General features: G+C 32.4%; 2 protein-coding genes across 2 annotated transcripts; both read right to left on the minus strand.

Annotated features, from left to right (window-relative positions):
* Positions 1–2092: 2092 nt before the first annotated feature.
* LOC130904012 (serologically defined colon cancer antigen 8 homolog) lies at positions 2093–15988 on the minus strand. The gene is made up of 12 exons (XM_057816497.1): positions 15806–15988; positions 12721–13029; positions 11360–11465; positions 11118–11267; positions 10780–11006; positions 10003–10219; positions 8872–9088; positions 8077–8315; positions 7872–8025; positions 7205–7322; positions 4457–4542; positions 2093–3390 (listed from the first exon to the last, which is right to left on the minus strand). The coding sequence occupies exons 1-12, from the start codon at positions 15955–15957 to the stop codon at positions 2795–2797; spliced, it is 2571 nt and encodes an 856-aa protein (XP_057672480.1). The 5' UTR covers positions 15958–15988; the 3' UTR covers positions 2093–2794.
* Positions 15989–18436: 2448 nt separating this feature from the next.
* LOC130903480 (carboxypeptidase Q-like) lies at positions 18437–21848 on the minus strand. The gene is made up of 5 exons (XM_057815596.1): positions 21425–21848; positions 19818–20033; positions 19384–19561; positions 18896–19326; positions 18437–18795 (listed from the first exon to the last, which is right to left on the minus strand). Exons 1-5 carry the CDS (start codon positions 21748–21750, stop codon positions 18501–18503), a joined length of 1446 nt encoding a protein of 481 aa, XP_057671579.1. The 5' UTR covers positions 21751–21848; the 3' UTR covers positions 18437–18500.
* Positions 21849–22221: the final 373 nt, after the last annotated feature.

Raw genomic sequence — 22221 nt, forward strand, 5'->3', positions numbered from 1 at the left:
GATCGGATCCGTTTCAACGTGCTCTAACCATCGAATGCGCGGTCTTCCTCTCAATCGCCGCCCTCCAGGAACACCATAAATGGTTCTGCGGGGTTATAGATCAAAAGGCTTCCTCTCCACATGTCCTAGCCACCTCTGACTCGTCCCCCAGATGAACGCTACCAAATCTGGCTCGCCAAACGTCTGTCGCAGCTTAGCATTCTTCCTGATACTCCACGCAATGTTTTCGCCAAAAATCTTACGTTCCCAGCTGTTCAAAATCCGCTCAGTTGTCGTCGTCAATTTAATTAGATACTTTTTAATTTTTTGGTGTTTTTTTTTTAATTTATCATCTGCTTAACTTTTGAAGAAAGTATACGATAGTTATTGAATAATACTTAAGCAGCCGAGAAGAAAGCCACACACTAACTGCTGAAAAAAACTGGGAAAAAATTATGAAAGTCGTTACCTCATAACTCATCATGCCCTCACTTTTATTCGAAATGAGGCGAGGGAATGACAAAACGAATCATAACCTTTCTCGCAACATAACCTTTCGTTACAAACTAGCGTTTCGCTACGATTTCTACCTCTTAAAAACATACTTAACTACGTCATCAAAATTGAAATATTAAACTTACCTGTATTGGAATGATTGAATAAAGTCAATTCGTCATTCCGAACAAGTTACCGTACTACCAACTGTCAAAAACTAATGCAAATATTACCAGAGTCCTCAAACATATACCAACTTATCGAATGTTGGTAATGCTGTGAGGGAATGATTATTTTTTATGGGACAAATATTGCGTCAACGTTAAACAAGTATTTAATGACTTACGATTTTAAATTCAGAGAAATTTTGAAAGTTTGTTGTATTTACTATAGACGAAGCCATATTTCCAGATTTTTTAATAACTTAATAAAAACCTTGAAATGCCCGTATAATCCTAAAGTTATTACCAAAATTTTTCTTCAAAAAAAAACATCCTAAGTTGGTTAGGTTTATTCTAAAAACTGCTAGGACAGGAGTTCCAAATAACAGTTCCAAAACCTTCCAGAATTGAAGTATACCGAGTAAAAACGTACCCTTGGTGTAATTTTAAAGTAAACCTTTAAAATGTACCCTGATGATTATTTAACGAATTTCAACGGATACTTTTCATATACACAGATACTCTTTCTCTCTAACCTCTATAGTGACAACGCACCAAAGATCAAATCGTGTCTTATGTGACATCTGTTACAAGCCACAAACTTGATCTTTTAGGACACATTAAAAAAAATGGCGACCATAGCGATTTATATTTGTTTTTCCACATTTTTCATATCCTTGAATATATGAGTAGATCATCAATGGTCGCTCTGGATCGGAAGTGATTAGAAGGTATCGAAAATTTAGTTGTCAATTGTCAAAATCAGTTAATGCCCATTGAACATGGCCACTGTGGGGTGAACAAATGCTTTGGTTGTAAATTCTTGTAGTTTGTGAAGTTATTTGTTGGATTTTAGACTTTATTATTTCCAGTTTTATCGCGAAATGTCTTAAAGACTTGCTATTTAAAGTGCGTAATTTCCTACCGAAAAAGTGGTTTTGTCGCTTTTTTTTCAACTATGCAGAGTAAACGGTAAATATAGTCTGAAAAGCAAGTAGGAAACTTGTGGAAAACGAGCAAGATTCTGACAAGTTTAAATTAATTTAATATGGATAGTATACAGGGGATAGTCGTGAAGTCATAAAAAATTTATGGTAACATGACGGTCGATGCCAAAATATATGGGGTATATTTTCATCTGTTTTTAAGGTATAAAAAAACGATAAATCATTAAAAAATGTTCATTTTATTACAATGTATTTGAAACATTTATACTTTTTATAACACGAAGCAAATGTTTATGTAAAATTCTTTTTTAAAATAACAAAATTGTTAGTGGTTAAGAATAATTTTATTAAAATAAAAAAAATAATGCTGGCAGTAAGCATTTTTTATTTAAAGTGCTTAAATAACTCGATTAAATATAAATTGCACTTATTCATCGACAAACTTACAAAAAGTTGCAAGTATAAACAAAGTAAGTGAAAGTTCATTCCTCAACTACATTAAAAACAATTAACGAGTTAAATCATACGAAACTTTGATTTTTTCATTCAATAACTATTATATAAGGTTGGTTTTAACAACAATAAGAAATATTCCGCGATCCTCGGATGCCTGTTACAACAAGCAATGGATTCAATCAGCAACAATTAAACTTTTTTATTAGTGAATGTTAAAAATTGAACGATTAATTTTTTCTCTGTTTCGCTATTAGATCAACATTATTCTCGCTCACATTTTTGGTAATTTTCTGTAGTGGGCTGGTACCCCTGACTAACAGTTTCATTTTGACAGTTCAATATATTGAAATTATGTGTCACTCTCTATTTATGGTGGTAGAAGCCACGTTTCGTGGTGTAAATTGAAGTTCTTCACCCTACATTCCGCTTACAAGTTTAGTTTTTTTCTGACTCAAGCACACTTTCAAATTCAAATAATATTTCCAAAACCAACTGTCAAACATGAATCACTGCTACCAACTGACCACCTACGTTACGGTGAAATTGCCCTAATGTATATGTATAACAATTTTTCTATAAATGATGTGAATTTGATACTAAAAACCAGATTAAAATTTAAATATCTAACGTCTTAAAGTTAAGATAGTAATAAAACGACTTTTTTGCCAAATCTCAACTCAAAATATCAACAATAAACGAGAAATTATGTTTTACAAATTGCCACAATTACAATCGTATCGTTATGAATATTTAAAATTATTTACTGCCTTCACCTTCAACTGTTTCATCAGTACTAATTGTCTTTTGTGAATTAGGATCGATATAGTGCTGATTGGGATCGTTTGGATCTATTTCATATTGCTGATTAGGATCGTATTGCAAATTAGGATCATAATGTTGATCATATTGATTCGGATCGTATTGTTCATTAGGATCATATTGTTGATTAGGATCATACTGTTGGTTAGGATCATACTGTTGGTTAGGATCATACTGTTGGTTAGGGTCGTACTGTTGATTGGGATCGTATTGATTCGGGTCGTACTGTTGATTGGAATCATACTGAAACTGATTTTCTGAACCTTCAGCTGGGTACTCGTAAGCTGGTTCTGTATGTTCTTGATTTGTTTGTACTTGTATTTCATCTTGACTGTTTTGTCTAGACGAAATTATCGTGGGATTATTATTGGAAGTATTCATATTGGTCGGGGAAGATTTTTGTGGCGTCTCTGTTGTTGTTGTTGTTTCAACAGGTTCAGTTGGTTTGGTTGGCGGTGGCGGGGAGTTAACTGTTTGTTGAGGATTTCGTAGTTGTGGAGATCTTTCAACGCTTGTTGGAGTATGTTGTTCATCTGTGGAAAGATTTTTTAATAAAAATAATACATATGAGTCAATAATAAACAGTGCAGTGATAATAAAATTTCAATAGTGCGTAGTTTAGAAACGAGGTCATATTTCGTTTTATTATAAAAATTGAATAATTTTTTTATATATTTGATATGTTTTAATGAAATCTAACAATACAGGATTTGAAAATTCAGGGAGATAGCTTCACTACGGCATAATTAAGTCTTCTTTTATCATTTTCTTTTCAATTTATCTTTCATCTTCTTCCATTTAACAATTTACTGGAGTATTTTCAAGAATTGTTTTTGCTTTTCTATATATTTCTTGTATACTATACCAAGATACTAGTGCTTGGGCTACTAACGCTTCACGACTAACTTTATCTACGGCATGCACAAAACTATTAACTAAATGTTCCAGATTTTCGATAAAGAATGAGAAATTATTAATATAGCTAATTTTCCACAACTGTCTGGTACATTCAGTGAAGTTTCTTCTCGCCTTGTACTAAAAATCATATTTAAATATTTATAATCTTCCTAATAAAGTTTCATTAACATTGAAAATATTTTAATATAAAATTTTGAATATTTGAAACACCCCATGTATATATCAAAAAGACAATTCAAGATAATGGCTAAGATACCCATCAAGTAAATTTAATATTCAATGTATAGATTCAATTATTTCATCAAATCTATAATTTTATTTCGAACTAAGAAGTTCGATATTATATTAATCGATTCAATAAAATGTTCCGTGTAAACGGACTGTTAGTTAACATTCAAGAGTACATTTAGAGTACACTTATTGATGATCCGCCGCTGTTTATATATTAATTTTGAAATTTTAACCACGACAAAAACAGAATTTAGCCTTATTTAGCCTTTACTGATGCAAATAACTATTTATTTAAAGCGTTTTTTGTTTATAATACAATTCAGATTTTATTAGAATTGATATTGTATAAATTAGAGTTATGTATGAGTATTATAAATTATCTCAAACTTTATCGAAGCGCTATAAACTTAAATGAAGGTACAAATTATAATTACTAAAGCATTTTTGTACCTTTAGAATTAGACGTTGAATAATAAGACTGACTAAACTTATTTCTTAAGTATTCTAGGTTAGTTTGTAGTTCCCGTATTTCCTCCCTATAAATAACACACTTTTTAGAAAAAAAACACGCAGTATAACTACCTGTCTATCATCCTTATTTTCAACTTGTCCGTTCGATAATTGCTTCAGGTATTTCCAAATATTTTCTAATCTTATCATAAGTTCAACGTTATTGATTCGTAAATTTGCTCTGTCGATTCTAAGCAAAGAATTTTTTTTAAATACATTGAACTAAGGATGAAATCGAAGGTATCTTCATTAGTTTTTGTGAATATTTGTAGATTATTACAACTAAAAGGAATAACTACAATGTGTTCTTGATAACCTGAAGATGGTTTACAAATTTATCTACAAATATCACAATGTAAACTACACTCGTGAGCAAAAAAATTACTCAGACGATATCCCCGCAATCGTAAGTCACTGACAAAGAAACCGAATTCCAAATTGTATTTTTCTTAGTAAAATCTTGAATCTTGAATAGTATTAGTTCAAACTGATATGCTTGTTTATAACAAGAATTCTACCTAAAAATTGACACAATAAGTGGCAAGTGCGGTGAACATGATTCAGTCTGCTGTCTGCAACAAAAGCTCAGAGAAACGCTAGGAGTGACTATGAGTGGCTGGACAGTCAGAAGAAGACTTAAAACAACTAACTTTGAACTAGCTACTGGCCCCAACTTAACCCCAGCTCACCTAGCAGCCCGTCTACGATTTACCAGAGACCATTGACGTACAATGGGGCTTCGTTCTTTTCTCAGACGAAAGTAGGGTGTGCCTGAGTGGTAGCGATAGAAGAGGACGAGTCTACAGAAGATTCACGTAGTGTTGCATAAAAAAACGTGGCTTTTGGAGGAGGTTTATGGATGGTTTGGGCGGGCAATTCACTTAAAGCAAATACCGAGTTGGTTTTTATTGAAATTGGAGATGGAGCGGGGAAATTAGCGGCGATCCGATACATAGAACAAATTTTAGGGTTTCACGTCGTTTCCTATGCTAGTTTCATCGACGGAAACTTCATCCTGACGCAGGATAAAGAAGGTTCCGTACGGCAGTATTTACAGGATCTCGAAATTGCCGCTATGGATTGACCAGAGCGTATCCCGGTCTTAAATTCTACGGAGAATTTAAGCGATGAACTTGAGGGCTAAAAATCCTGCATCAGCCACGAAATCTAACCTCAAAACGACGCTCACTGAAGAATGGGATAGCATTGAACAAGAAATTTATTCGATCCATGAAAAACCGTTTTTATTAGGGTCAAGGATACTAAATTTTGATAGATTTTGACGATTGCTGTATTTCCTTTATCGTTAATTATAACCCATTTTTCATTATTTAAGATTTTTTTTCGTTTGATATATTTTTCATTACCAAAAAGATAATAACAACATAGACCACTTCTTATAGAGCTAAGAGTAATAGGTTTAAGATGCTAAAATCAGAAAAAGAATGAAAGCTACAGATTTTTTGCGAGCTTGCAAATTGAGTTGATTTTTTTGCTCATGATTTTATTTTATCTTGATCACTTTTTATCAAATTCTCTTTGGAAAAACTTTGTTATACATATTTAGATTCCACTACTAATTAAGATGTTCAAATATTACGAAAAAAAGTGGCAATTTGCACATCTTATTTGGCGACAAATACCAGGCTGCAAAAAAGATGAAATATTATTTGCATGAAAAGATACCAAACTTTAATGAGGAACTTTTATTTTTTTTTAGTTTTTTCAAAGAGACATGTTTATTTCTAAACACCGACAACAATTTATCTCTACTATAAATAAATTGGTCATCTAAACTAACCTTACGAGGTTTGGGTACCACTTTAACACTGATATCGACTTTAATCGGGTCCTTGCGTTTGGTTGGTCGGACTGATGGCGAATCTGACCCTCTTTTGGGATTTGCCTGGTCCGTCCCTACCAAACACAAGTTAATTGTTACTTATTATCAGTATACAAATCTATTATCATTAGATTCAGGAGAAAATACATAAAACCTATAAAATTATGATAATGATAAAATATAAAATTGAACAACTAGATTCATTCTCATCATTTCCATTATCAATTTATTGCTTAAATAAAAAGATTATTACGAAATCTCATATTTATTTAAGCCTCGAAGCCGTCCCTGTATAATGGAATATTTCAAGTGTACAAATTTTGGTCAACGCGTAGGGTTTTTCTCAAAAAAAAACTTTCGAGATTAAATTTTCCTAAATAGATTTATGTTTTTTTTTTCAAATTTTGGTTAAAAAGATAATTTTGTCTTTTAACGAATTAATAAAATGTGAGATTATGCTATGTTAGATATGACAAAAATAGTTTCGAGATTTTACAACTTTTTATATTTTTCACACTGTTGAATTCAAAAATTGATTACTGGAAATCTCTGTTGTTTTTGCAAATAAATTAAAATGATTTAAGATTCGATTTCTACAATTTTTACTTCAAACTTTTTTTCTTATCTTCTAATGTTTTTGAGGTAATTTCAAATATATCTGCCCGACAGATGAAATCCAACATGCTAAAATGAACTTTTAAAAAAACAGGCATGGCAATTTTTTTAATTGCAACTTTTAGTGACTCGTTCATGGTTTGTAGAATAAAAATCTTGATCGTATATTCTCCTGAAGTGACGATTGTTGAATGAAATTTTTATTTAAAAAAAATTGTCAAGATGCTTACTTATGTTTTATAGTCGTATCTTCCAGTTTTTGAGTAAGAGCCTGACACTCGGAGGACAATTTTTCCATGAGTTGATTCTGGGAGTAGATCATGCCTTCTAATTCGGTTACAGTAGCCGCTGGAAAACATCAATGGATCTTTAAGATGGTGTTTTCGACATCTAACCAACTCTAACCTTCGCATAGACATTTTTATATCACCATACCAAGATCGCTGTGGAAAACTACAAGATCAAACAACGTGGAAATTCTAATTTGAATAAAAAAAATGAAATTTCAACAGCAGTTCTGGTTATTTTTATAAAAATGTCTCTGCAATGTAGCCGGTTATACAGATTTTTCGTGTTATCTAACGATATTGTCTATTTTTTCGATTTGGTAGATGAAAACGCCATCTTAGTTTTTATTTAACTCTCCCAGATCAACTCATGGTAAAATATACTAGCACAATTATTACTATACAAATTACTTAACAGAATATTTTGATTTTTTGTCTTATCTCCTGTAATAAATTGTTGTAAACTTCAATAAAGATTTGATCTTCATCTACTTCCAACTCTCCCTTTGATTGAGACATAAATTCAAAATCCTGTATATATTTTTGCAATTGAACTATGATTTGATTCAAATTTACAACGCAATATACCTAGTGTACACAAAAATCTTACCATGTTTGTTTTCCATATCGTGTATCAATGAGCTCAATTCCTTTTCTCTGTCTTCGATTTTTGGAGTTGGTGGGGGTAATGCAACAATTTCACCACCTCTTGGGGTTCTAGGAGTGTTATTTCTCTCTTCCGATAAAGCAGTATTCAAAGCAATCTAAAAATTTCATTATAATCAATTACATTTAGTTAGAAAAAAGTATGTTACCTCTTTTTCTAGAGACGCTATTTGTTCTGACAATCTGATATTTTCCCTTCTGCTATGTATGAGATCAGCGTCAGCTCTGTCCAATCTTTGTCTTAATGATTGGAGCTCAGCCTGCAAACGTACTATCTCTTGCTTGAACTGACGTTCGCTTCTTTCGTTCGCCATTTGTAAGGTAGCGATTTGTTGTTCTAGAGCACTTTTTTCTGCACCACTTACACCGATGTCGGACTGTAAGTTAACTAAACATGAAAAGAGTGATTTAGAAAAATATTAGAACAGCTCAATTTTTGCACAAATGTCAGACGCTTTTGGGCTATCTTTATACCAAGTAGCTTCTGTTAATTTTTACAGATCTAACTATGCCTGTACGAAAATATATTCAGGTAGTAGATTCAGCTAGACATTCATTGGAGATTCGAAATTTATTCTTACAGCCCACGGTACATATATAAATAGATTTTAACTGTCACTTGTTGTTTTGAGAGCCCCAATTCGCTGGGTTCTTGTCCACCACACCATAAACTCAAGTTATAATTGTGGTAACAAGCCTGAGTATACTGAAGAGGTCATTGAGTCCCGTCGAATGGATTTTTTCAATCTCTAGACGGTTCTATACATGACAGTGCATCTAGTGAAATTGACCACGCGTCTTCTGAGCGTTGACTATAACTATAATTTTTTAAAAAATGGGCTTCTAAAACTAGAAAGATGTTGCAAAAAACATTTTGGATATCTATATGATTGTCTATAATTTATGACCGTATAAAAAAATTCTATTATCTTAAAAATACTTACTAATTTTATTTTGCATATCTTTACGTAGTTCATCAACGAGTGCTTGCTTTTGAGCGACATCTCTTCGCAAATCCGAATTTTCTCTTCTTTGTTTGTCCAATTCCAATTGCAACTTGTTCGTACTTTCCCACTGGACTCCCAATTCAGCCGTTAGTTGCTCGATTTGTTGGGTATACCTTCTTTCAACGGCTGATCTTTCATCCGTTATTCTTCTACCCTACAATAATCTGTTATCTGATTGGTTTACGTATACGTATAAGTAGCATATAAGAAACTGAAAAGTGATGTTCGCTAGGAGTAAGATACAAGAAACATATTTCATTATATTCAAGCTCTATACCAAAATGATTAACTAAGACAGCTTCACAAAAGCTTCTAATTCTGTACAAGCCAAGTCCATCTGCAGTATTGCTCGCTCATTTGGAGCTCGGTTCCAAAGCGTACTCTTGAGATGCTCGACTCAATACAGAAAAGAACGCTTCAACTTATAGGCGATCCTTAGAAGAAAGGTCGCTGACCTGACTCTGTTTTACCGGTTCAAGTCATCTTCACCATTCGAACTAATTTTGTTAAGCTTGCTTCTACAATATCTACTCGACAGGTAGACATGTTTCATGAGCACCGAGTTCGTCTACAGACGCCCAGATAGTCGATTTATTTGGACTCCTTTGAGAAGGAGAAGAGTTTCTTTGAGAAATGCAAGCCTGTGGAATCAGCTACCAAGGCACGTCTTTCCCTAAAGAAGTTCAAGGCATCTTCACCATTCGAACTAATTTTGTTAAGCTTGGTTCATGAGCACCAAGCTCGTCTACAAATGCCCAGAAAGTCGATTTATTTGGACTCCTTTCTTTGGAGCAATACAAGCCTTTGAAATCAGCTACCAAGGCACGTCTTTCCCGAACATTACAATCTACAGAAGTTCAAGATTAATATCCACAGGCACCACTCGAATTACTGTTTGCTTTTTACATAAAAAAACAAATTTGAAATAACTTAACCTCAAAATATTTATTCTGTTCCTACAAAGGAGTAAAATAATGTAAAGGAACAAGGAAATTATTGGAACTCGGATATGACAACATGATTTGATGTTGTAATATATGGATTTGATTCGTATGATTATTATTCTACCTGTTCTGCAATAGCATCTCTGAGCTTCATATGTTGTCTTTCTAGTTCATCTTTCAGTCGTCGAATTTCAGCTTCAGCTGCGTTTTTCTCGTATTGAGCTTGTTCTGCAACGTCTAAACTTCTTTTGACTTTATCTGTTGTATCGGTTTCTTTTTCTCGTAGGAGACTTAATGCGTTTTGTAATTTGTGAACAGTATCTTGCAAATTTTCTTTTTCTCTAAAGATGCAACAATTATTGTTATAAATAGCAATATTATTGAGAATATTAACAAAAAAATTATATAATTAGGCCTTTCAATGATAGCAACCCCTTCAATCCCACCAAATAGAAAATAAAATTGGGGGAAGTAAGATTTATTTTGAATCAGTTTTTCTCAGTGTATTGCTTGTGATAAAAACCTGAAAGTATCCAACAAAATTCTAAAAAATGATCAAGAAACATTCTCATGGAATATTAAGTGTCTTCTTTCAAGCATTTGACATGGTATATCATCAGATTATGGTTATGGTTATTATTTTGAATACATTTTTCTCAGTGTATAGCTTGTAATAAAATAATTTTCCTGAATATATCCAACACAATCTTGTAAAATGATTGAGGATGATTCTTATAGGAAATTAAGTGTTTTCACTTAAACATTTGACATGGTATTTTAACAAATTCTTAACTATCAACTGATCATTAATTCTGTATAGAAATTTGTACATTGTCAGGCTTCTAAAGGTACAGCATGTGATTTTATCCTTTGATTAATAACAAAAATTTATTAAAATTACCTTTGAACGTTTTCTAATTGTTTTTTGTAAGATTCATAACCGAAAGTATCTAAAATAGTTCCATCGTTAATTTTCCTTTTGTACAATTCATTTTCGTCCTGCGCTTTTTTAAGTTCTATTTTCAATTGAGTCAATTGACCTTCTAATTCTGATATTCTGGATTCGAAAACAATCGAAGGCCCTTCAATTATTTTCGTTTTTCTTGTCTTTTTTGGAGATTTCAAAATCTACGATGCAATCTATATAAATTTACTGTTCTTACACTTTAAAAATTTGAAACCACTATGTAGAATTTGATTGTGTATTGATATAGATAATATGGAGTTAAATAAACTTACATTTCTATTTTCAATGTCAGTTTCTGTTTCAGTTTCAGTGTCCAAATGATCAAACACTGATTTAATCAATTTGGACTTTTGTTTCTCGTGTAGATTTTCGTTTTCACTAATGACATCTTTAACTTTGCTCAGTAGTGAAGATAATTCTTCCTAGAATGTTACAGCATTCAATTGGAAAACAAAAACCTTGTAGAATTCGTTAAAATATTGAGAAAAAAAACTAGAAATGTATAAAATTTTACCCGACAGAATCTAGATTCCTTTTCAAGTTGTTCGATATATTCTTCTTGGCGTTCTATGAAAGACATCAGCTCTGGTGGAGCATTGTTTTCTAATTTCGGTGGATCCCTAAGAATTGAAAAATTTTCAGCAATAAATCATGAATAGAAACTTTTATCCATGTTTGTAATTTTCAGTGTACATCAACTTGACTTTGTAGAAATTACAAAGACGCACAAAGACTAAAAAATTTAGAGTGCCTTCAGCAGCATTTTTATAACCAAAATCCTTTTATGGTTATATCTAATTGCCACATTATAGAATATTCTGAAAGACTCAAAAAAACTGCTCAAGAGGTGATCAAAATATTCACCAAAAAATTTTGCCAGTTAAGAATGACTACAAATAAAGAAAATTAACACGTTGACTACTACGAGATACGAGGTGTGGTTAATAAATAACTAACCTCTCCTATACTCCTATACCCTTTCCATCGCTCCATGCGAATATTCCATTGTTCGAAGCAGTCTTTTTCCGACAGTTCTTTCAGGTCGCGCGTCACTTTTTCTCTCGCAGCTTCAACAGACTCAAATCCTGTTCTTTTTAATTTTCTTCCTGTTCTTTTTTATTCGTCACACGTTATTACCTTTTCTAATAAGTATGAGTCATTCTCAATGAATCAATGTCAATACAAACATTTTGCGGGCTTCTTGTTTTTGACGAAGTCCTCCGATAAACTGTTTTGTCTACAGACATGTGAAAATAAATAATTTAGGACCTTTCGCATTTGATGTTGTTGCTTGGGAATCACCGTCATTATTTTCAAATTCGGCATCAACTTCGGAGTTGACTTCATCACTTGAATTCTCAGAAGATTCTGTCGTTAATATTCTTGTTAAAAACCCAGTCAAATTTTAATTTGCGTTGTGCTGAATTTCATTTTGAATCAATGGCTTTTTCTTATCCAAATTGGGTTCTTGATATTTTATTTATAACAATATTTATTAAATAAAACAATTAAGAAATATCTAAATGTGGTGCACTCGATTATAATTTCTGAGACGCGTATCCATGATTCAGCTTCAGAAAAGTGACAGTTCGGAGCGTGTCTGTGTGCGTCTGCGCATGAACTAACTCGTAGTTGGCTTAAACGAAGAGATTTTTGTTACAAAAGCCAATTACGAGATAATTAGTAAGAACTAAGAACTTTTTGATGATAACTATGTAATAGAATTAGAGTTTTTAATTATATAATGCGATTAAATCAAATTGTCATTTTTGACTAGATTTCTGAAAATGCCGTGGCAGTCAACGTGTTGAAAAGATTGAAATATTAACTAGTACTGACGATAAAATGATAAAAATTGATTCGGGAGAGACTTACTGCAAATTTTTTTCAGTATCTGTGCTCAAAGGATAATGAGTTTTTAACGTTGGATAATAATAATACTTTCTAGGAGGCCCAGGATTGTAGTGATAATAATGTCTGCTCAATCTGGAATTTCTGCTTCCAGCGCTCATTAAAGATTGATTATCAGTTTCTTCGCCAGCGCTTTCCAATTCTTTCAAAGGTCTTTTGATTGGAGTGTAACTCTCTGCGAGAAGAATTCGGAGACGACCAACGGCCTCGCGATAAGCCGTTTCCGCATAATCGGGTTTTCTTCTCCATTCCATTTTTGGGGGAGCCGATTTTCTGAAAGATTTCTAGATAGTTACTCATATATTATTTATAATCATCAGTACTTTGAAAATATATCAGTTATGGACGAAACCTAGTTTATAATAATTATTTTCATTAAAATAGTGACGATTTTGAAGATTCTTCAGTTAATTACTGTTGCAAGTAAATGTGGTAAGCCTGGATTTTGTTTTTGTTAAGAATTATTTCAGTAACTGTCAAAATATTGATTTTCTTCTATCACAGAAGTTCTCAATTGTTAATACTTTTCATAATTAACAGAACAAATATCAAACATCTTAATTAGAAACATTAAATTAAAAAAAAAACAATAATGTACCTATTGTCATGTCATTTTATAGTCAAATTCTAATTATGGCAATTATGACAAATAAATTATAGTCCATTCACAATTGATGATTAGATATAGAGATATAATCGTTATTTGCGCAGGAAAATTGAAATATCTCAAATTTTCCAATACTCACATAAAATACAGGATGATTCAAATGAAAAAACCGAGAAATTAAAGTAGTAGTATTTTGATTCACCCTGTATCAGATACAATGCATATCAACGAAATAAATATTTTTTTAGAATTTTAACTACTATTCGAATGTTTTGGCTGTAACAAACCCTCATTGTTAAATTTCTCTTACATTGTACAGGGTAATGAACTTGTTAAGATTTTTATGAAAAATTGGTTATAACTTTTTAAATACCCTCTAGAACATCATTTTTTAAATACTCCGTAGAACACATCACAACTCTATATTATTGTAATGGAAAACTCAAGATGATTCCAAATATGCAATAAAATATAGGGTTTTTCATTAAAAAAAAGTGACTTTGATATGGCACAGCATTCTGAAACACCCTGTAGGATTGTAAATAATTGTAAAATGTGAAGAATAAAAATGGCTATAATCCCTCAATTTTTGAAATTGATATCTCAAAGGATAAGGGACTATCTCCGATTATTCAAATTTATCTGAATATTATATAATGTAATATAATTGTAGAAAATATATTTTACCTGGCAGTTTATAAACAAGCACTTGTAGTAGGTATGAAAATCATCAAACTTATGCATCATGATTTTCTTTGTTTGTATTCAACACTTTCAGTAATTTCCAAGAAAATCAATACTTTAACACGAAAATAACCTTTTTATTAATATTTATAAAAAAGTAAATAGAAAAATAAGTAAATTTTTGATAAAAAAGTGGTTAGAAGAAAAATTAATCAACACTGTTGATACGTATGGAAATATATATTTCTATGGTAACCATAAAATAAACCGTTTTGGTTACCAAGAAAGGTAAAATCAAATAATCAAATCACTTATCTTTCATTGTCATAGTCCAGTCAATTTAGCATTACTCCGAAAACGGTTGATTTGACAAAAAAATGCAAAAGACATTTTTTGTATATTCAGCTTCTTAGAATTTTTTTCGCTGATTAGAGTTTTAAATGCATAAAATGACTGGACTATAAAAATGATTAAAAAATTTTGAATTAGATTAGTGAATTTTGAAATGAATAATAGCAAATCTGAACTTTATTGTTTTCCAAAATATAGTCCATTCATACGAAACAATTTTACCTCAGTAAAATCAATAAAAATTTAGTGGACCTTCATTAATCATACTTGTAATTAATCTAATAATCTAGAATGAAATTTTGAATATAGATTTTGAAGTTCAAGCCTCATTTATCTAATACATAAAATTATCGTTTCGCCAAACAATTGGATCGATTTTTATAAAATTTTGTGTGAATATGTGGTAGATTTGAGAAATGGCCAACATCATCTATTTTTCATACCCCTAATTTTTCTTTTCATAACAAAAACAAACAATTCTAAATTTTGGCCCTTATACAATCAATCCCTGTTTTTTTAATAGCGATTTTTATATTATTCTGTTCCATCCACAGATCCGTAAGATGACAATCGAATATAATAATTCATATATCTATGAATCAATCAGTTATCCCCGTTTGATGTCTTCCGTTGTCACTTCTCAATAAAGTCCCTGTATAAGAAAATCTGGTCACGAGCTATAACGCACATGTGTAAGAGAGAGAAACCTCTATTCTCTCCTTTCAAGTAATTAATGGCGTCGGTCTGTCATCTTGCGAATGTAAACAAAACAGACCAGATTTATAATTGGCACGTCTCTTGTTGTAATGACATTATTTATGTCTATGAATGTTATTTCCTTCATGAAATTTCTATAATTTGAATATATACGCCAACATATTATGTAACAATAGTTAATAACATGGTTCGATCATTTCAACAGACCACTGTTTCACGCGCTTCTCTTATTGGATCCTCCATTAATGCCTTAGCTCGAGGCTAACCTATCGCGTGAACGATCGCCGTGTGCAGATATTTTCGAAAACATCACGGAGTAGGGATAAGAACGAAGCCGGCCTCCTCTCTCACTGTCTCTCACTCTCTATACAATTTTATTTTTAAGGCATAGGATATTGAAAGATAAAAAGAAATTTCTGGAACCGTTGGGAATATTCATATGGAACACTCTGTTTACACTAAAGCAGCACTCACAATTACACTGTGTGACGCGCGTTTCGATAACCAAGTTATCGTCTTCAGAGATTTGGAAAATGACAGTTACCTTTCAGTCCCTGAAGACGATAACTTGGTTATCGAAACGCGCGTTGGACAGTGTACTAATAATGGAAAGAAATAAACAAGAAGAAACAATCGATATTAGTTATTTACGTGAGGTAATCAAAATTTTTTTGTCAACAAAATACTTACTTCAATTTCTTTCTTTTTTCTGGCGACATTGCTGAAAAAGGCCTGTTAGAATAAATAGACCTGAGTGCACCCAATCTCGGTCTAACTAAATATCCAGTTGTGGGACGTTGTTTCTTATTATTACCAATTAAGGTGCCGCTACCGTTGTACATCTTTCTTTCTACGAACCGCTAATACTAGTGGAGGCGGCGCGCAATATTTACCGCCTTTTATTAACCATCAATTGGAGGCGGAGGGAGGATTGGGTTGTTTGGATAGAAACGGCACGGATTTCTATATTTATACAGAGGACAACATATAAAGTATCAGCGATATTAAATAGTTTAAATCATGAAAAAATAGGAGGCAATTTTTTTTTCGAGTAGAAAAATCCCATTCGACGTATTCCAGTTCGCTAATTTTATGTTGTAGTTGATGATTGGACGTAATAATGCCTGATGGACCAAACAAGTTTATGGTTCCGATATTTTTGCAGGTATTTGATAGCCATCACCCTGTAGCTTTAATTTTATTTGTAGAATTACAAGAAGTGAAGAATTGAAGATTTGAAAATCGCAAAATTGTTATTTGCTGCTTTAAGTAAGCAGGAATAATATTTGCCAAAACAAGCACCAGCGAGGAAAATTACTAGCAAAGATTGCTCAGTATCTGGGTCTATCTAATGTTGAAGGATTTAGAGGATTGTTTCAGACGCTCGTCAGAGTCTCTCCTGGCAGATTCAGGATCGGACATTCTGATAATAAAGCAACACTGAGGATGGAAATCAAACAGTGTAGCTGAAGGCTATATTGAGAGTTCAGTAGAAAACATTCTGGGCCGAGCACCTAGTATACATGAAGATATCACAGCTTCGAGTGAAATTAATATTAGACAAGAAGTTCAAGAGAATATTCACCCAGAAAATGGACTGTGTCTTTAATAATGATTTAAAAAATGAGTGAATTGTCAGTTTTCACAGTAATTAGTAAATTATTCTTAAATAGTTACGAAAGTTTTTACTTTTCATAACTGATATATGTTAAAGCATCATTTGACTAAGGGTATAGATCTAAAAAGAGACAATGTTGAAATATAAAAATGATTATGGAAAAAAAAATGTTTGGTCGGAAATTCTTGTATTAAAATAAAAGTTCGCGTGAATACATTTATAAATTCAAAGGGATATTCCCTTTGTAATTTCAGTATATATCTTCTTGATGTTACAATCTCGTTCGTGTTGATAGAAATTCCGTTAACACGACAGGCACCGTCTAGCACCAGCTATTTCTACAAGTCTGGAAAAATAGTCATTTCTGCATGAATTTAATATAGATAAATATGAAAATTTTCTGATGGGAAAAAGGAATATCAGGTCGAGTTAGTTATATATAAAATCTTCCCAATACAAACAGAAATTGAAGATATCGAAGAAATAACCGAAAACGAAGATAAAAACGCTATAAATTGAAGAAAAACTGGAAAATCTTGCGAAAGCGGTGGATAGAAAAGGTAAAGATGCGGCGAATATTTTCTATATAATTCCCTTCTTTTGTTAAACATTTTGTAATTTCTTCATTCCGTTCTTGTAGAACGAAATTGATACTAAATCGCTTCTATCCAATATCATGTGGAAATTACATGGTGATAAATCTGGATGTTCAAGTGTTTTCCAGATCATTTCCCTCAGTTTCTGCTGCGTTTCAGCTACTACGAGAGGCCTGGTTTTATCGTGGAGTAGCACACTTCGTAGATGAAAAGTTTTGATACTGAAGCTGATGGTCTGACGTCGAAATACTCTTCCAATCTCACATCTTTTTCTCTCCACTCTATAATTTTGCATGCTTTGATTGAAGGGTGTATTTATGCTTTTCTTTATTTTTCAAAACAAACAATTGAGAAAAAAATACTGATTCTCATTCAGCTACTTTGGAATCCAACGAGATTTTTCTCGATCTAATTGTTTTCTGATATTTCCTTAGCTGATACGAAGATTTTCCTAATGTCCATCCCTTTCGATAAGCTCACGAATACTTGCACAGTTTTCGTTCACGTCCTCTAACCAAAACTTCATTGTTTACTAAAAAGGCCCCGAATTGGGCGAACAGTCTGGGTGAAATTAGACTTCCATTGTACATCTAATTTCGATAGACGATTTCGAAGTGCCAGAGATTTGTACTTGTTTATTGAGGATGGCCAGTGATCAAAAATTTTGATTCAAGTTGATGGGGCATTTCATTTTTTCTGGAATCTTGGAACTTTGGATAATTTTAAAAAAACTGTGATAGTAAAAGTCATACTACCAAGAATAGGAACACTACTCTGTCGATGTAAAGCTACTCAAGCTACTTTGAAAGGATTCAAAGTTTTGGTTGGCTTCAATACTTTTTTCATACACCTCGTATTGTTGTCGGTATGAAATTTTCTCTTTTTTGCTTGCATTGGATTTTCTGTTTTCATCTCCGCGAAAAATTGAAATTCCATCTGTGCAAATTATTTGGTGCACCAGAACTAAATCCACGTGATTTTGTTCGTTGAGAAAATTTTGAACAGTGACCTAGATTATTTAAAAAACAAATTGAAGCAAATGAAACTGCAGAAGGGTTCATTATGTCCAGCACTAGCAGCAAAAGGTAAACAGTAAAATTACTAAACCCGAATAAATGATTTATTTTAATTATTTATAGTGAGTGAAATTCATGGCGAATTCAATTTAATTTCATAACAACGTCAGAGTGGGTTTCAAATATTCGGATTCGTTCAAGTTTCTAGGAAAATCTTTCTTAAGATCAGCTATAATATAAGCAACCGACGCCCATAAAGCTACAGATTTATCTAAAGCTTCAGGATCCAGAACATCCATTGTATCAGCCGAAGAATGATGAAACCAAAAGTATTTTTCATTTTTATTCATCAAACTTGCAGTTGGTACGATGTCCTTCCATATTGTGATATCCGATCCTACTCCTTGTGATGATCTTTTGGTAGTTGTTGCGTTTATTGAAGATAATAGACTGAAAATAAAACATTTCTTGAATTCTACTTTATCTGTTATAAAAAAATGTTAAACTTTGTGATGGTAATGTCAGATTTAACTCGTATATCTTTTATTACCTCAATATTTCTTCTAAGATACATCCCCCTTCGATTCCAGCTACATATTCTATCCCCAGAGGGGTGAATGTACCCTCATCAGATTCCATTACAAATATAAAATTATCCAATTCGTTTTGATGAGTTTCGTTGTAAGCTTGTACACCTATTAAACCTGGTTCTTCGGCTGTCCATAAAACAGTCCTCATCGTTCTTTTAGGTCTTAAACCTAGTGCCTTGAGTACTACTAAGGAATACCAAGAAATGAAAGCACCACCACCGTCATCCATGGCTCCAACACCAACGTCCCAACTATCCAGGTGTCCGGAAACTAGTACGATCTTTTCGGGATGTTTAGTACCTGTTAGTTCAGCGACTGTGTTGCGGGATATTGTTGGGTCTAAATTTTCGGTTTGAACATTAAGTTCCAAAACAATAGTTTCGTTCCTGTCCTAGAATACATATGTTTGGTATATGATGTACAGTAAATTTACGGTTTATTGCAGTACCTGATATCTCTGAAACATTCTAGTATCTTCAATCGTGATACAGACCGCCGGGATTTTTTTTATATTATCGTCGTAATTTGTTTGTCCTGTGTGAAGACTGGCAAGGGAAAAGGGAGTAACAGATCTTATTAAAACGGCGACTGCTCCAAGCTGTGCAGCTTTAATCGGCCCTTGACTTCTGTAAAATAACTCAGATGAAGTATACAGATTTTACTTTGATATTTGAATAACTCGATTTTCTTTGTTTTTGATTTTAATCATTTAAACATTATTAATCGATAAAAAGCGTAATTTTCCTTATCAAAATTAGTTTCTAAAGTTTTTGCATCATGAGTACTTCAGAGATACAAGCTAAAAGATTGTAAAACGGACTTTTTTCTTTTTCTAATTGCGTATTTATGGGGATAATTTGAGAAAAATAAACGTTACTTTACCTGTATACAACTGAAATACCATATTGAACCCACTCATTATTAAAAACGATAATTCTTCCTTTGACTAATTCAGATTTGTTGTTCAGTTCATCGAAATCTTTAACGACCAATACTTCTGCTTTAATACCTTCTACTGGTGTGGATACAGAACCTCCTAAAGTTAATACTGGGATGTCTGTTTGGCGAGGTTGAAGCATTTTCGCCATCTGTTTACCTCTACAAATCAAACCAACTTGATTCATTTTGTAGTTATTATAAAAAACTAAAATTGTAGATACAGCAAGCGGTTTATAGAATTTTTTTCTTATTACTTATCAAATCTAATAAATACAAGACGTAAACCAGGTAAATACCTAACCAACGCGTCACGGCCGTCCTACTTAGAATAACTGAAGAACTACCTCCACAGGAATGGATCCTTTGCCATCAATTTGGATCCCGACACAAACATTCGAAGATATAACAATTCTACAGACTTACACAGAAAGGAAACAAAGCCCTGGAGAACAAAGAGTAATGCTCTGCTGTTTTTATTGAAATCGGATAGGCTTTTGACAGAGTCAAAAGTGTTCGAATTTAACGTTCGAACACTGCAGACCTGATTTTAAATTATGAGGATATAAGCGCTTCATTGTTCATGCAGGATCTAGTTTTGGAGACCGTGTTGCCAAGCACTATCAAAGAAAACTGCTTACAAATGGTTTGCAGAATTTCGTCATGCGTCCGTCAGATATAAATATCAGTCAAAATCGATTTTCCTTTACTTAAATGCTATGCGCAACATGCTTAAAGAAATGTGACTTGATAACATTGATTTTCTTATCTTGATGTTGAAATGGATCCTTGGTTTTCCTTTTGGTAGTCTCTTTCATGACTTTTTCTCAACTTAGTTAAATTACATCTCCAAATGTTCTGAAGACAAAAGCAAATTTGTTTCAACCTAATTGTTGAAATGGAAAAACAAAAGTCAATCAAATCATATCCGGGAATACTAATTGTGAAACTTTTACGTTGGACAAACAAGGTAAGTTATCTGAAGAAGGTAACTTGGCATCGAAGCATTTGTTTCGAAAACAAAATTGATTACGAAGAATATTTTTTTTGGAATCATTACTACTAGCTACAATAAATAAAATTTGCATGTAAATCTTTACAAATCAATATAAATTCATTAAATCACAGAAATTATTATTGCCTATGTTATCAATATTCGCAATATTCATCAAAAAAATTTTGTTCGTTTTAGTTTAGTTTTAGTTTTAGTTTGTTCTTAAGAGATTTATAACTTTAAGCTTGACAGTAACTTTTTAAATATAAAGATAGCGATTTGCAATTCATCGAGTATCCTGTGTTGAGTATTTAAGGAGAAGAAGAGACTATAGCCTCCAAGTAATTCGTTTATAATTCCATCTTGTTCTGGGCTATTCAAATTGAGATCGGAAACTTATCAGGCAATCCTCGTATCGTATGTTTAGGATTACTTTGAGGCGAATTAAATTTATTTAACTAACAAAAAGTTTTTGTGAGCATTTTGATTTGTTGTAGTTGTGTTAATACAGGAATAAATTCTTTTCTTGTGTATAATAATTTAAATTATGTTATCTTACCTAATCCAATGTGGAACTGAAACATTTTCACCATGTACATTTTCCAAATCGTATCCATCTTGTTGCATCAAATTCAATAAATAATCGATAGATTGTTCCAATATTTGACCACCAGCTTGTCTAGCTCCAAATTTATCGACGAAATCGGCCAGTTCTTTATATGTTTGTCCCTTGAATCGACCTTTGGTAGTTGCATCAATAATTTTATTGATAGTTTCTTGGTAGGAATGAATTTCGTTTACCAAATCCGAAGGTAAATTACATTCTTGTGATTTTGCTTTTGTAGTAGAGGCTAAAGTAACTAAACATATAGTTAAAAGTATCATTTTGAATAGAAATTGTTGAAGAGGAAGTTACATTTATACTGATTATCTAAATAAGCTTACATCGTTTATCGTTATACTATCCATTATCGGTTTTAAACAGATGCGTAGATATTTTTTCATAATGAAGGATTCGAAAAATTGAAAATCATCTTAGTTACGAGACAGATTGTTGTGATGATAAAAAAAAAAACAATCTTAGATTTTGAGATTATTGATTATATTACCACTCGATGTTCCTTTATATATTCTCATAGATTTTGTACTTAATACAATATATTACAAGTTTATGCATCCTGGATATATTTTTCATTATTGCAATCTTCGAAAAACATTGTTAAATTCTACAACAAGAGTATAATGATGGATATTATTCACGAGGATGAAAATTACCACACGCAGCCTGAAAATACGTTGACATCGATTGTGGTCACATCAATTGCCCAATGGGACGTTCGATTTGACATAACTTCA

Source organism: Diorhabda carinulata, chromosome 2 (assembly GCF_026250575.1).
Source record: "Diorhabda carinulata isolate Delta chromosome 2, icDioCari1.1, whole genome shotgun sequence".
Lineage (NCBI taxonomy): Eukaryota > Metazoa > Arthropoda > Insecta > Coleoptera > Chrysomelidae > Diorhabda > Diorhabda carinulata.

Bases quoted from the DNA above. Each gene is read 5' to 3' on its own strand.
- LOC130904012 (XM_057816497.1), bottom strand. From the start codon at position 15,957: ATGTACAACGGTAGCGGCACCTTAATTGGTAATAATAAGAAACAACGT. The intron at 11,268-11,359 runs GTAAAATTTTAT...GTAACATTCTAG, and splicing joins AGGAATCTAGATTCTGTCGG to GAAGAATTATCTTCACTACT. The intron at 7,323-7,871 runs GTAAGATTTTTG...GATGTTTTCCAG, and splicing joins CGATATGGAAAACAAACATG to CGGCTACTGTAACCGAATTA.
- LOC130903480 (XM_057815596.1), bottom strand. From the start codon at position 21,750: ATGATACTTTTAACTATATGTTTAGTTACTTTAGCCTCTACTACAAAA. The intron at 20,034-21,424 runs GTAAGATAACAT...TTTGATTTGTAG, and splicing joins TCAGTTCCACATTGGATTAG to AGGTAAACAGATGGCGAAAA. The intron at 19,562-19,817 runs GTAAAGTAACGT...GTTATTTTACAG, and splicing joins GGTATTTCAGTTGTATACAG to AAGTCAAGGGCCGATTAAAG.